This window comes from Balaenoptera musculus, chromosome 16 (assembly GCF_009873245.2).
Source record: "Balaenoptera musculus isolate JJ_BM4_2016_0621 chromosome 16, mBalMus1.pri.v3, whole genome shotgun sequence".
Taxonomy (NCBI): Eukaryota; Metazoa; Chordata; class Mammalia; order Artiodactyla; family Balaenopteridae; genus Balaenoptera; species Balaenoptera musculus.
Window position 1 is genome coordinate 25,154,015 of NC_045800.1, and position 15,566 is coordinate 25,169,580.

The window sequence follows — 15,566 nt, forward strand, 5'->3', positions numbered from 1 at the left end:
CTTTTACCAAGCCCTAAATCATTTGTAAATTACAACATATTTTCTTCTACATAAATGTTCTACATAAACATGACATAATCTTCTATACTTCATATTTATTGCAACAGAACTTAATTTTGTGCACCACACGATAGAGTTTAGTAAACAGAAAAAAGCATTTTCTCATTTTGTGATATTGTGATTTATAATAAGAAATATATATATTTGGTCTTCGACACCATTCCTGGCACAGAGATCCTAAAACCCTTGGAATTTCCTAAGTGATGAGAGAGGTACAGGTGTCTTGTTATGTTAATGAGGTGACTTTTGGATTGCACCTAAGGATGGGGGCTGTTTGCCAGGAGAACCAACCCTGTGTCCCAACCTCCCATCCACCCCCCAACCCTCACCCACACCCACCCCTCCACCCCCACCTCTAGGAAGGGTAAAGGGGCTGGAAGTTGAATTGATCACCAACGACCAATGATTTAATCAATCGTGCCTATGTAATGAGGTCTCCATAAAAGCCCAGAAGGACAAGGTTTGGAGAGTGTGCCCAGAGAGAGCAAGCAAGCTCTGAGCTTTTCACCATAACTTGCCTTATGCATCTCTTCCATCCCGAGGTTCCTGAGTTAGATCCTTTTATAATAAAATGGTAATCTGATAAATAATATGTTTCTCTGAGTTCTGTGAGCCACTCTAGCAAATTAACTGAACCCAAGGAAGGAGGGAATCTTGGGAACCTCTGATTTATTGCCAGCCGGTCAGAAGCACAGGTAACAATCTGGGTTTTCAAATGGCATCTGAAGTGGAGGGTGGTCTTGTGGGACTGAGCCCTTAACTTGTAGAATCTGATGCTATCTCCAGATAGATGTGTCAGAATTGAGTTGAATTGTAGGACATCCAGATGGTGTTTTGAGAATTGCTTGGTGTGGAGAAACACAGACACACACAAAGGAATTTGGTGATCAGAATTCTTACATTTCCATGAAATAGTTTATCACTTTTTTCATGTAGATGATGATAAATAAGTAATGAGAAGATTAACTTTTCAGAAAACTGCTTTGCCTTTCCATAGCCTATGGACTGGTGCATTTCAAGGTAATACCATTGGGATCATTAACCACAATCTCCAAAGGGTGTCAATGTCTCAATGTTCTGCAATTTGTGAATTAAATGTTAAGTTTAATTCATAACACCATATCCAATGTACACTGGTGTAGGTAAAGCAAGAGAGCAATTATAAAACATTCTATTTAGAAAAAAATATTTAGAAGTTTTAAAACCTTCTATTTGGAAATTGCCAGGATAGTACCATAATTGTCACCTGTATAGTGATCAGTGGTGGGAATGGTAAGGAAAATAGAACCAACATCATTTTGACAGCTCCCCCCCCTAGACCTAGAATGATTCCTGAAGTAGTCGATTTGGCTGATTAAGCAGGGTAGTGCCTATTGGTAATATTTCCATGTCACCTAAATTAGCTGCTGGAGCCTCCAATTGCTACTAAGGCAAGGCCACAAATTTCACTGGACAGTGCTCTGTGGATTCCCGGGTCTTAACAGCCTGTGTCATTTCTGTTTCTTAGTGTCTACCCTGAGTGATTCTGGCAATGCTCCTTGCTTGAATGCCTCAGCTTTGAGGCATAAATAGAGTGGAGGTTGGCAAGAGCCTCTTGCCCCCAAGCTGTATTCTAGTAGCAGCACTCTCAACAAGAGGCATCTTCTGCTTTGAGGGTATTGGCAGGTGCTTTGGAAGGGCACATGGGTCATGGAACCCAGTCCTCTCTCTTGATATGTTCATGGTACTGATTCCTCTCAGCTTCTGCTGAACTAAGAGCAATTATATTTGTATTTTTATAGCCCTTTAAAATATTATCTATATTATCAAGTAGTAATATATATAATTAATTGGGTCAAACATAACATGGTTATGAGCTCTGTTGCTGGGTTGCTTGGGTTCAAATTCTGACTGTCACTAAATAACTAATCTTAAAATTTCCTCATCTTTAAAATTGGGATGTTGATAATTGTAAAACTCAAATGAGTTAACGTACTTTTAAAACTGGCACAAAGCAAGCGCTAAGTGTTTTAGCTTTCATTTTAATGAATAAAAATAATTCTTATTCAGTAGTTCTTAATAAATATATCCTGTTAAATGGAGGTGAAATTCAATAGAAATTATTAAAAAGGGGACTGCTTCATGGGCATCCCTAGGCCCCAAACTCTCCCATAAGCCCCATCCATACTCCATGACCCACCTCCTCTTGTAGAAGTGCCCACTGAGCTGTTGGAGCCCTCAGCACCTAGCCAATGCCTTAGAAATCCCCATTGCTATACCACCAACTGCTCCCCAACTCTCCCAAAACCAGAGTCCCACTGATGCTGTAGTTCCCCCAAATGGACATGTAAGGGTGACTCCAGGGGATGTGCTAGTCAGCAGTGGGCAGCTGCAGTCAAATGCTGGCACCTCACCAGGGAAACCACTTCTCCTGCCACATTTAGGACCTCTGGCTGAGCAGCAAGAAGCAATGGAGGCTGGTCAGCACAGCTTCCCAGGGATGCCCATCTGGGAATCCCAGAGCCAGGGAAGGCCCATGTGAGGGTTGGGCCAGTCCTCTTGTGTTCACAGAAGCCAATGACAATGGCAGTGTCTAGAAGGCAAGAATTAGGGCCGGGGTGAGGGGTAGGTTACTGGCACGGGCATTAACAATTAGAATGCATGCAAGAGCAGGGTCTTGATATGCCAACATTAATAGTCTGTTGGATCACGGGGAAGGAATGGGCTGAAAGTAAGGAGCAGTTGGGCGTGGAGGGGGGAAGCTTAGGGTAGTGGCTGTTTACCAAGTAGTAGGGAAGTACCTTTTTTTTAAGATTGGGGGAAAAAAAAAACACAACTAAGTAAAGCTGTCTCAGCCCTTAAAAGGACCCAAGAGACTGGAAACCAGAACCAAGAAGCCACTGACCGACAAAGTTCTCTCTCTGTCATCTCTGCCTTTCTCTGTAAGGGCACACTTAAGCACACCAGCTTTTCTGCTTTCAAGTTCACATACAACAGCTCCAGCTACAAAAAGAGATGGGCTTTCTTTTCTTGAGCTCAATTTCGAATTCTCAAGGACTGGGATGCTTGGGTCATACGTCCATCTATGGCCAGGATGACAGATAACGTACAACATGGCAGCCAGAACCCCAACCCAGTGAAGGTGGGTTTCTGGCTGAGGAGTCACTGTTAATGGAGTAGATACGCTAGCTTTTACCTATTTCACAGATAAAACTACAAAGGTAGATGAATGTAAAAGGCCCTGTATGCCGTGATGCCTTGAAGTGGGCGATGAGGACATGTGGTTTTATGAGAAACAGATGATCACTTCACTAACTGAGATGAGGAATACACGTAACAAATTTGAAGAGACAGGAACTAATGTAATTTTGAACATACGAGTTTAATTACCTGCTAGACCATCCAGATGGAAATATGTGGTAAATGGGTGGAAACAAAGGAGAGGCATAAACTTAGGAGAGGCAGGCATTTTCAGACAAGTTTAGGTTTAGACATTCACTAGATGGACTGTTTCTTAACATTTAAAATAAAACTTTTACCACAATAAATAAAACAATGTATTAAAACTCACTTCCACAGTTGTCCAAATTATTTTTTTAATCATGACTTAATTTTTAAAATTGTTTTCATCTTTCTTTAACTGTCAAGTTTTCTTTGGCAAATTTATTCAAAACACTAAATTTTCATTTTAGAACCTAGTTTATACTTATATAACAGAGGCCCTAAATTGATCCAGGTTCACCAGGATACCTTTCTCTAAGCCCTAATGGTTTACATCTTCCCTTTAAAATGTATAAATATCTTTTAATTACATTGTCATCCACAAAGACATTCTGGAGAAAAAAATTATAAATTAAACACCTATAAATTCTTCTTCATTTCTGTTATAGTGTAGCAATTTATCATCTAACCCATAGTGGTCTATCAGCTGAGTAAGGCTTAGTTTCTTGTTCTCCTCAGACATAGCTGACTGAAGCTCATAAAGCAACAGCTGGCTACAGCTTCTCCACTTCTTTATTAACATCTGTAACTGAGACAGGTCATTCTGAAACAGAAAAAAAAAAAAAAAGACATAAATGTATGTCAATAACTAGATAGTCATCCTAACTTACTTAATGAAAGTTGTCAAATCAGTCAATGAGTAGTAGGTTTAAAGGGTAACACATTTGGACATGAATGGGACTTCTACCCAGGAAAAAAGTAGGATGGTTTTAAGTAACTATCACTCAAATTGAGTTCTATGGCTGTTTTGTTTGGTAGAAGCTCTGGGCTATCCTTACCCTCAGGGAAAAATCGAATCATTAAATAGGGCAAAACTATGTAAAGAAGCAACAATATGGGTTAAAAAAAAAAATCTACTTTTTCTACCACAGCTGTACTTTAAAAAATGATATTCAAATTAATATTTTTCAATGTCACTATCTCATGAAACTCAAGTAGTTATATTTAGAGAAGTCCTAAAAATTCAAGAGAGCAAATAAGATACAGTATTCCATCATTTATTACACATTGCTGCAGAAGAAGGAGCAATTGCAATATACATGAATGATCCAGGTAAGTAAGGGTCATCTTCTTCCAAGTGCCCAAATTCTATTTTCTTCAACCTTATCTGGGTTGAAATCTAAAACCTAATATATATTTGTTGTTTTCTTAAAGAAAATGCTCGGAACATTTTAATAATTTGTTACAAATAATTGAATAACAAAAGATCATTACTAAAAATACTTCTCATTGTACTCTGTGGCCCATTTTTAGCTTTTTTTCTCATTCACTGTCGCTGTTGCTTCTGTTCTCATTGCCACTTGCAGCTAACATTTGAAGCGTCTAATACTGCTGTGGGCTGGAAACTAGAGAGAAAGCTTCAACTGCATATTAAATAAGGGCTGGGACTTTTAAAAGTTATACCTGGTGTTTAGAGGCCTCTTCTGCTCTACTCTAAATCTATGACATATTTGAGTTAAAGTTTTTGGAAGCCAGGTTTCTGGATACTTGGCTTATTTCGTATTATGCTAAAATAAACTTTTCTCTTTGAAATACTTTCCTACCATTTATCTAAAAATAAAAAAAATTAGGCAATGGTTCTGAAATTCTTCTCACCTTTGATCTATACATTTTGACTAGTTTTAGCCTCCGAAGAAGGTCTTCTTTCTCCTGAATCTGCTTCACCAATTTTGCTTTTTCTTTGTTTAATCCATGTTTGGGAAGATTCTCATTCATAAAGTCATTCCGGAGATCACTGCTTGACTCAGAATCAAGTGATTTAGATGCACATGCATTGATATTCTTGAAGGTATTTTTCAAATACGTACTTTCTTCAAATTCACTGTCTGTGTGTTTAAAATTTTCTTGAAATTCCAAACAGTTTTCTTCTGTTGAAGGTGCTGGTTTCTCTGAAAAGGTCTGATCATTTTCTTCACTCTCTACTTTAAGTCGTTTTACCACACCGTAACAGGAATTGAATGAAAATCTAGTTTTCCTTAATCGTTCCCTAAGGGTTGCACTCATAGGCTGAAAAAGGCATCAAACGTTAATCATGTTAAGAAAAACATTCTTGATATAAATAAATCTACTAGAAATCAAGACCTTACGCTTCTATGGCAGACACCACTAGATGACTTTCTGTCTCCATATATGTGAAGTAACCATCACAAAATATCTTTAATTCCTGTAAGCTCCACTAAGTTTTAATCCCTTTTTATATTAGCAGAGCCGGCACCCTTCTAAAACGGTGCTGAAACACTTATCTCAGTAATCACAAACATTTGTTCAGCAATTGTCCCAAGCCTGACATGGTTAGGTGCTTCAGAGTTACAAATTAAGGAAACGACCTAGATCTTTCCCCCAAAGACCTTCATGATGTCAGATTCAAATTTCCTGTTTGGAATGCTGTAATAACTTGAACTGAAACTAAACGGAAATAATTGGGTCAAGATGAAAATTTGAGGGGAAGGTCCAATACATTATCTAAGGGGAAAGACCTAAAATTATGTTAAGAAAATTTTTACTTACTAATTTACACATTACGTTAACTGACAATGTTCAGTAGACTTGAAACCACCATTGCCACAATACTTAGAAATACAGAATAGATCCACTGAAAGAACTAAGATTTTCATACTTGTTTTCCTGAACTGCTTGTACGAGGAGATGGTGTATTGGCCCCAGCCTGTGGAGTGCTAGGTAACACCACAGCTGAGTCTGATGGACTTTCCATCTTGAAATCTTGCTTTACTTCTAAAAAACAAAAAATAATCACAAAACGGAAATCAAATTAACCCACACCTCTATATATTCCTCAATTTTTATGAAAGAATTTTTTATTGTTTTACATAACATCATCAAGTAAGCCAGCCAGCCTCCTTCTTTCACTTAGTTGTGATTCATTCTTGCTTTTTTTTTTTTTTTTTTTTGCAGTTTTTCATTTACTTTCCTAAATCGGATTGTGTTGGTGATTATGGTGACTACTAGTTTTTTTCATGACAAGTTAACTAGCTAGCATCTCATATGAACAACTCCACATTTGTTTTTATTGATGGATAAAATCCTCAAAATCTGCCATATTGGGGGGGGGTTGGATAACAACTTTGGATAGTCAGGAATTCTTTAATTTCATTACGCCAGCTTCACGATGAAAAGAAATGTAACTGAAATCCTGACTCAAAAAAACATAATCAGACCTGTCACGCTACCCTAAATCCTAAAGGCTGTGTGCCTAAAACTAATGACACTCCAGGCCTGAGGAATAAGGAGCCCAAGCACAGATAAACTTACTCCTGTCTGCATCGTTTTCGATTAAGCAGCGAAGAGACCCTGAAAAGGAGAGACCGAAGTTTGCTTCTCAAACAAAGGCCATCAACTTTACCGGGAAAAATACCACAGGGAGTCCTCCCTCCCCTCCCGCCACTACAGCAAGCCCACGCGAGCCCTCGAGAGACCCCAGGCCTGAGGTGGAGCTGAGAGGTTCCCTGACCGCGGAAAGGGAGCGCTACTCGACTCCCCACCCAATCCCCGAAGAAGTCCAGTTCTCAGACGCCCACTCCACGCCCAGCACGCTACCTCCCTCCGCCATCCCCGGAGAGCGCAGAGAACTAACCCAGCTGCTGCCGGCAACCGGGAGTCTCAGAGGTGGGGCCGCGCGGGAGGCGGAAGAGACGCGCGATTGGCCAGTTTGACTGACGCGCGCAGCTCCACTTAGCCCTGCGCCCGGAGAGGCGGGACTGCGCGCGCGCGGCCGTGAGCCTCCGCGAGGGGGCGGGGCGAGGCCGCGCGGGAGGGGCCGAAAAGCGTGATTGGCCAGGTTGACAGAGGCGCGCTGCTCTGCTCCGCCCAGCGCCCGAGAGCTGGGGGACTATGCGCGCGCGGCCGCAAGCTTTAGCAGCAGCCGGGCGCTTTCCGGAATGAGCTTAAAACGAGTAACCGATCCCGGGAGGGGCGCGCCTTTTTTTTTTTTTTTTTTAATTGATGACTTTATTGCTCTATTTTAAAATTTATTTATTTATTTATTTATTTTTGGCTGTGTTGGGTCTTCGTTTCTGTGCGAGGGCTTTCTCTAGTTGCGGCGAGCGGGCGCCACTCTTCATCGCGGTGCGCGGGCCTCTCACTATCGCGGCCTCTCGTTGCGGAGCACAGGCTCCAGACGCGCAGGCTCAGTAGTTGTGGCGCACGGGCTTAGTTGCTCCACGGCATGTGGGATTTTCCCAGACCAGGGCTCGAACCCGTGTCCCCTGCATTGGCAGGCAGATTCTCAACCACTGCGCCACCAGGGAAGCCCGGGGCTTGCTTTTATTCACGGCTTCCCCTCCCTCCTCTCTCCTTGCATCACCTTCCCTTCCTGCTTCCTTGTTTTTGTGTGTTTGTGAAGGACGCCTGAGAATGCCCCTCCCGTTCTCCTGGCTCCCGTCAGTCCCTTCTCCGCGCTCCCCCCAGCAAAGGCCTTTCCTCAGACTCCCCGGGACCCAGAGCCGCGGGGCGGGCTGTGTGTTAAATTTACAGCTTGTAAACTCCAACGGCAGAGATCACGAAAGAGCAGCGCGGGGTTCAATGGCCTGTTGACAGTCAAACACGTTAGCAGTCTCTCTGAGAGCCCCGGCGCTCGCAGTTGAGCTCTTTTGTAGCCTTCGCTGCCGCAAACTCTGCGGTCCCGCCACGGGTTTTCTGCCGGATCTACCTCAAAAGTTAGATTTCTTAGCTTGGCTTCGAATCTTGTCAAATCTGAGAGAAAATGTAGCCCAAGGAAATCTGTTGTGGTGCAACACAGGAAGCAGAACAATCACTTAATAAGATTGGGTTGGTCCAGAATTGGGGTGATTGAGACAGATAGGGCCCTGGCTGAATACTGGGCAGCGGCATCCTCAGTCTAAAATAATCCTCGTTTCCTGTGTGGTGATGTTCCGTTGCTGTGTAACAACAAAGTTAACTAAGTTGGGTGGAGCCCTGGGTTTAGGAAAAGACAGTTGAGTAATTTCTGAGTCGCGTGGAAGTTGGGAATTTTAATGGGCCAGTGTTTCGAATCCCAGTGAATGGCCATTTTAAACGTTGACCCTGACTTTTTACTAACATCTGATAGTAATGGAGGTAGCTTAGGATCCAGAAGGAATTCACTGAGTGCTAAACAGTGGGATATAAATATAGAACCTGAAGACAACCTAATACAGTGATTAAGGACATAAATGTTGGAGTCAAATTGCCTAGGTTCAAATCCCAGCACCATCATTTTGTGTGCTTTGTAAGGTAGTGTCGCTGTGCCTCGGTTTCCTCATCCATAAAGTGGGGATAATAGTATCAACCTCCTAGTGTTTGGAGAATTAAATGAGCATTCATGACAGGCAGTGAAAAGCGGCAGTAGGTATCTAAGAAGCACTCGATAGTTATGCTAGAGATGCAACTATATTCACCACTCCCTAATTGATCTAAAGGAATGCATCATATAATCCTTTCACCCCTTCACTTACCTCCCCAAAAAGGCCACAGATTTTTAAAAAGATGCTGTGATGTGTAGGACACCTCACCATGTAAGCCATAAATAGCAGAAAACTTGGAGCTTCCATATATAATTGATAATGTATTCTGATCCTTCTAAATTTTTCAAAAAGTATGTAAATTAATCTCAAGGAATTTACAAAATGAGAGAACTCATGATTTTGTGTTACAGGTGTTATTCACCTCAGCAAGCCACAGGTCCCAGTCTGTACATTTATTTCTCCCTTTATTCATCCATTGGCATCAGTTACACTGAAAAAAAAGTGGAGTGATTTGTCCTGACATTAGAAGCATAATGCACACTCTGCATATTCTTTACACTTTGGGTTGGGTTGTTTTTATGATTCCCTAAAATCAGCTGCTCCAAAAGCCTTTTATCATTATAACCTAAGCTTAGAGCTGTGTTTTTGCTGGCTCCATAAAGGAAAACAACATCTTGCCTAGCAAAAGTTCTGACTTGCTTATTATGTGAACTGGTGTATTATAAGGGATTGTTTTAGCCAGATTTTCAAAGAACTTCAGAACATGTACTCAGGAGAACCTGTATTTCAGAAATGTGCATTTGTTGACCTACATCTCTGACTTCCACGTGTTGTTAGAATTGAATGATTTTCCCAAATACAAGTTTGCATTTTACTTACTCCCATTACATACCGAAATGGAAACATACCTTTCACTCTCAATTTAGTGTAAGGGATCTGGAATATAGCCCCTATAGTTTTCATTGTACCTTTAGATAAAGCCTAGCAACCATTTCCATGTCTTTAGGAACTTGAAGTCTACTGGCCTATTAGGAGTTTGTTGTTTCTGACACATGACATTGTATGCTTCATCTGAAACTTTTTTTTTAATCTTTCTTTTTTTAAAATTTGTTTATTTTATTTTTGGCTGCGTTGGGTCTTCGTTGCTGCGCGTGGGCTTTCTCTAGTTGCGGCGAGGGGGGGCTACTCTTCATTGCGGTGCATGGGCTTCTCATTGCGGTGGCTTCTCTTGTTGCGGAGCACGGGCTCCAGGCATGCGGGCTTCAGTATTTGTGGCACGCGGGCTCAGTAGTTGTGGCTCGCGGGTTCTAGAGCGCAGGCTCGGGAGTTGTGGCGCACGGGCTTAGTTGCTCCACGGCACGTGGGATCTTCCTGGACCAGGGCTCGAACCCGTGTCCCCTGCATTGGCAGGCAGATTCTCAACGATTGTGCCACCAGGTAAGCCCCCATATGAAACTTTTCAGGCAGGGAAAAATACTGCCTCAGAGAACTAGAAGGCAAGGACTTTTTTTTTTTTTTTTTTTTTTTTAAGAAATATGTGCTGTGCTAGTCTTTTTTTTTTTTTTTTTTTAACTTTTTTGGGTTTATTTATTTATTTATGGCTGTGTTGGGTCTTCGTTTCTGTGCGAGGGCTTTCTCTAGTTGCGGCAAGTGGGGGCCCCTCTTCATCGCCGTGCGCGGGCCTCTCACTGTCATGGCCTCTCTTGTTGCGGAGCACAGGCTCCAGACGCGCAGGCTCAGTAGTTGTGGCTCACGGGCCTAGTTGCTCCGCGGCATGTGGGATCCTCCCAGACCAGGGCTCGAACCCGTGTCCCCTGCATTGGCAGGCAGATTCTCAACCACTGCGCCACCAGGGAAGCCCGGCAAGGACTTCTTACTCCACCATAGAGAATAATTTGAGCAATAGAATTCAATGATAATAGTAATTAATACTAACTTAAGGCAGGCTTTCTCTGTCTGTTTTTAACTTTCTTCAGTACCCAAGGCTACTATTCAGCACTTTGTTATTCATCAGGGTGTGGTAAAATGCTTCTTCCGTTCATTCTTGTCTGTGATTATTGTTGGTGGGGTAATAACATAAACCTAAAAACCTTTATGAGGGTTTTTTCTTTTTTAATAGCAAGAAGAGAATAGTGAATAGTGTCTCTCTCCCTATCTCTCTGTCTCTGCCTCTCTCTCCATACAACCAAGCATACACACACGCACACACTTTCAAGCCACAATTTAAAATTTTATTGCAGTAATTTTTGTAAAAATTCTTAGCTTTAGCATTACTTTAAAAATCTTAACAGTAATCTCAGGATGACCTAAATTCCATTCCATTGACTTTTCTGTATTGATAGGTAGTATCCGTAGCTATTTTTTAAGCAATTTAAAATATACATACACACTTTTAAAACTGGAATTAAAATCCACTTGGGTAAAGAAGAACTATATAAAATCCACATGATTAAGTTGATTTATAAAGTCCATCAGGACAAGTTAAACTAAATTTATAACATTCACAAGAAAGTCTACTAAATTCTCTCACCTGGCTTTCAATATTTCTAATGACACTGATATGTAAGTTGAAAATCACCTTCAAAAACTCTCCTCTAGGTTTCTCTTGCCATGAATTCAAATCTCATCCTATAGACCTATCCATGGTGAAGAAGATGTGTTTTAGTGCTCTGTCATCTCATAAATTTCCCTTTGAATAACTGACAAACTCATTCTATTTTTTTCTCTATTACCTAAATATTTTATATGGAATTTTACAGTGTAACTGGTTCACTTGTAGAGACTGTTGAAGACTTTGTTATCAAAAGGTGACCTTTGAGGGTAAACTGTTTAATATTTTTTAGTCAAGTTAAACAAGAAAGGATTTTATTTTCAACTTCAAGGTGAAAGAGCCCTTGACTTAGCTATTAGGCATGCCTGTGAGGTTGCCTCACTGAGTAGGATGGCTACTTCGAGCGTGGAGATAAGGGGAGGGTCAATGATAAGAACCTGTTCACCACCAGGTAACCAGAAAGTTGATCTGGGAACTAATATTGAGGGTAATATACTGAATAAGAACCTAAAGAACTCCTTTCACGTTAAGTTCCTATCCTTTTATTCTATTAGATCTGGCATTTCGTCAAGTCCATTAGAGATTAGAGAAGTAAGAGTATCTATGATTCACTGCTATTAGTGGGGTGTGTTCTCTTGGAGAAGAATAGAGTGATTCAGGTTAGATTAATAATGCAATGAGGAAGGGGGTAGGATGTGGGTGAGTGGGAGGGTCATGGCAGAAGAGTTAGATGGTGGGAAAGTAATGGTAATAAAAGTATTGTTCAAGGCCACATCTTTCTCAGATCCTTTATTAACTCAGAAATGTCATTTGGAGAAAAAAGGCAATAGATGTCAGCAAATCCTTAAGCAACAGAACATGTCTTATAATCATCTTTAACCACCTGAAGTTTGAGAGGTAACAACTCCCAAGATAATTTCACAGTGTTGAAACCTTTTTGAAGTGCCAGCAAGAAGTCAATTCAGTGTTCTAGCCTCACCTCTCATTACTGTTTTTGTCTTGAGAATATAAAAGATTTCTTTTTGGTGATGCTTTTTTAAAATGGGGGAGTAAGAGTGTCTATTAGTACCAATAAAATAAGGAGTTAAGATACCATTCTACCATATTGTAGGACACTACTGATCTTTCGGCTTCTGCTCTTCCACACCTTGGCAAAGTTTGATGATAAGAACAATAGTAGAGTAGATCTGTGCATTAGCCTATAACCAGGAATTTTCTGGCCCAGTTCAGGATCTAAGAGCTAGACTGAAACTTAATCCCTTCCCACCACTCCCAAAGGCAACATAAAATGTTTTCATCAGGGACCTTTATGAGCAGTACCAAACCCAGTGAATGCTAGAACCCCTGACCAAGAGGTCTGACCACCCCCCCAGGGAGGATCCCTTGCAGAGGCATGGTCAAAGGTGGGGAAGGCGGCTTGAGCAAAAGTACCTCTTCCTTGATCCTCTCCCTTTCCATCTCCAAGATCATGCCTAGTGCCCATTAACCCCACACTGTGTCTAACTTACACCACTTGTCAGTGATATCAACATTACCCACCTCTCCACCTCTGTGGCTCCCAAGAAATAATGTGTGAAGTTTAATGATGATGCTGGTGACCCACACTTGGCAAATGATATCACTGTTTTTTATAGTAAAAATATATCTTTCCCATGGAAAAGAAGCTCTTGGAAAAGAAGCATGGAATGCAGCCTACATTCACCCTCACATGGTTCTCCAAGACTTCACTCAGCTATTTAGACTTTGTTAACATGAGATTAAGACAGATAATACTTTTCCTTCGACAATGAACACCTTTAGCTCGAACTCTTCCCAACACTTCCACCTCCCAAAATTTCCCCTTTATGTGTCACTCTGGTTATTATTATAGCAGCTATCAAGTACCGATATCATCTCAGTTATTTTTCACTTTTTGTAAGTGCCTAGCTCTGAGTCAAATTGTACTTTTCTTATGGCCACTTTCCAACTTTTATCTTTTTTTTTTTTAATCAAGAGAAGTTTACTTAATTTTTGCCAGTACTCCACAGTACATGGGAATGTTGGCTTACTCTATCTCCATTGTACTCTTTACTCTCTTTCTTACACTTTTTTATAATGTGTGAATCTATGCCCTTTTATGAATGCTGGATATTGAAAACTCAACCTCTATGCTGCTGAAGATCTGCTGTGAGTGGAATTCATACCAAGTGCAGGAATAACACTCACCAGCAAAGATGGTCTTCTTGACTTTTGAAAGCCTGTCATTTGGCAGATAGCATCCCTTGATATCAAAGAACACAGATTCGGGTTTTGGAGGGCAGAAAACTAATCACGTCCACATTTGTTAAGCAAATTCCTAAGAAACTATAAACTATAAACTGCCCATAGTTTAAAAACAAACATAGAAACAAACAAGCATTACTACAGGTTGGCATTATCTGAAATGCTTTCCTAGCTTAACTCTGGGCCATTGAAATAGGATATTTTGAACCTGCATGTACAAGTTTAAGATTTTTGTAAAGCCGCCAAATCTTTAATATAACAACAGTGAGCATAAAGCTTGTGCAGTTAAGCTGCCCCAAAAGGAATGAGTTTGAATCTTTGGCAAGATGCTCCTCTTTTTAAAAAACAGTTTCCCAGTGACATTATTTTCACTCAGGGCTATTTTCCTCAGGTTTTGAAGGTATGTAAAGCTGATTTTGTTTCATTCCAATAATTGTCTACAGGGATAGCAATTTATTTTCAGTCACTAGCTTTTAGGATGAATCAATCAACCAATTTTATCCACCCATACAACCCTGTCTGCTATGAATACACTACCAAAAAATACACTATTTTTTGCTGGAGAGGGTGTGGAGAAAAGGGAACCCTCCTGCACTGTTGGTGGGAATGTAAATTGATCCATTTTTATAGTTTGAAAGAATCAGGCTTACTGCTCCCCTCAATCTAGATAGAATTCTTCCGCACTCAGAATGGGATTAAGTCCCCAAAATAAACTCTAGGAAGAGAATTCATTTCAGAAAAAGAAATTCATGTATATCAATGATATCAAAGATGTGGTGAGCCAGTACCTGAAGTGACTTGATTTTAAGGAGTGAAAATAGCATGTTATCACAGGTTTGAAAGACTACAGGTAAGAATTACGTGGACTATTGAGAATACCTATGAGGCGGAAATTGGACATTTACATACTAAATAGCAGCTCTCAAGGCAAACCTTACAAACCCACCACCTTTCAATCAATAACTGCTCAAGCGAAGATTACAGGAAGCTTTCCTGGACCACTGCATTCATAACTGAAGCTGTCCTCAAGAGCTCAAACTTCACTGCCAAGAATTATGTAGGAGGAGAGGGAAGGAGAAGGAAAGGGAAGGGAGGGAGATATTTTTACTATGTGTTTCTTGCCCTTAAAAAAAGCAGAACAAAACTCTTGTATTTTAAAACACTATTTTTTGCTGGAGAAGGTGTGGAGAAAAGGGAACCCTCCTGCACTGTTGGTGGGAATGTAAATTGATACAGCCACTATGGAGAACAGTATGGAGATTCCTTAAAAAACTAAAAACTGAACTATCATATGACCCAGCAATCCCACTACTGGGCAAACCATAATTCAAAAAGAGACTTGTACCACAATGTTCATTACAGCACTATTTACAATAGTCAGGACATGGAAACAACCTAAATATCCATCGACAGATGAATGGATAAAGAAGATATGGCACATATATACAATGGAATATTACTCAGCCATAAAAAGTAACAAAATTGAGTTATTTGTAGTGAGGTGGATGGATCTAGAGTCTGTCATACAGAGTGAAGTAAGTCAGAAAGAGAAAAACAAATACCTTATGCTAACACATATATATATGGAATCTAGAAAAATGGTACTGATGAACCTAGTGGCAGGGCAGGAGTAAAGATGCAGACATTGAGAATGGACTTGAGGACATGGGGGGGAAGGGGAGGCTGGGACGTCGTGAGAGAGTAGCATTGACATATATACACTACCAAATGTAAAATAGATAGCTAGTGGGAAGGGGCTGCATAGCACAGGGAGATCAGCTCCGTGCTTTGTGAAGACCTAGAGGGGTGAGATAGGGAGGGTGGGAGGGAGGCTCAAGAGGGAGAGGATATGGGGATATATGTATGCATATAGCTGATTCACTTTGTTGTACAGCAGAAACTGATACAACATTGTAACGCAGTTATACTCCAATTAAGATGTATAAAAAAATTAAATAAAACACTATTTTTTA

At 40.7% G+C, this 15,566-nt stretch overlaps 1 protein-coding gene across 5 annotated transcripts; it reads right to left on the reverse strand.

The window, feature by feature from the left end:
- Window positions 1-3,402: 3,402 nt before the first annotated feature.
- Window positions 3,403-7,182, reverse strand: SFR1 (SWI5 dependent homologous recombination repair protein 1). 5 transcript variants are annotated; one of them, XM_036827808.1, is made up of 5 exons: window positions 7,133-7,182; window positions 6,811-6,849; window positions 6,158-6,273; window positions 5,137-5,547; window positions 3,403-4,084 (listed from the first exon to the last, which is right to left on the reverse strand). In XM_036827808.1, exons 3-5 carry the CDS (start codon window positions 6,251-6,253, stop codon window positions 3,893-3,895), a joined length of 699 nt encoding a protein of 232 aa, XP_036683703.1. In that variant the 5' UTR covers window positions 6,254-6,273; window positions 6,811-6,849; window positions 7,133-7,182; the 3' UTR covers window positions 3,403-3,892. The 5 variants fall into 5 exon arrangements, with proteins under 5 accessions (XP_036683703.1, XP_036683705.1, XP_036683704.1 ...); XM_036827810.1 differs by lacking the exon at window positions 7,133-7,182 and adding an exon at window positions 7,096-7,125; XM_036827809.1 differs by lacking the exon at window positions 7,133-7,182 and adding an exon at window positions 7,041-7,081.
- Window positions 7,183-15,566: the final 8,384 nt, after the last annotated feature.

Coding starts and splice junctions, on each gene's coding strand:
- SFR1 (XM_036827810.1), bottom strand. Junction 6,274..6,810: donor CGAAAACGATGCAGACAGGA/GTAAGTTTATCT, acceptor TTTGTTTTTTAG/AAGTAAAGCAAGATTTCAAG. Junction 4,085..5,136: donor TCAAAATGTATAGATCAAAG/GTGAGAAGAATT, acceptor TTTCTGTTTCAG/AATGACCTGTCTCAGTTACA.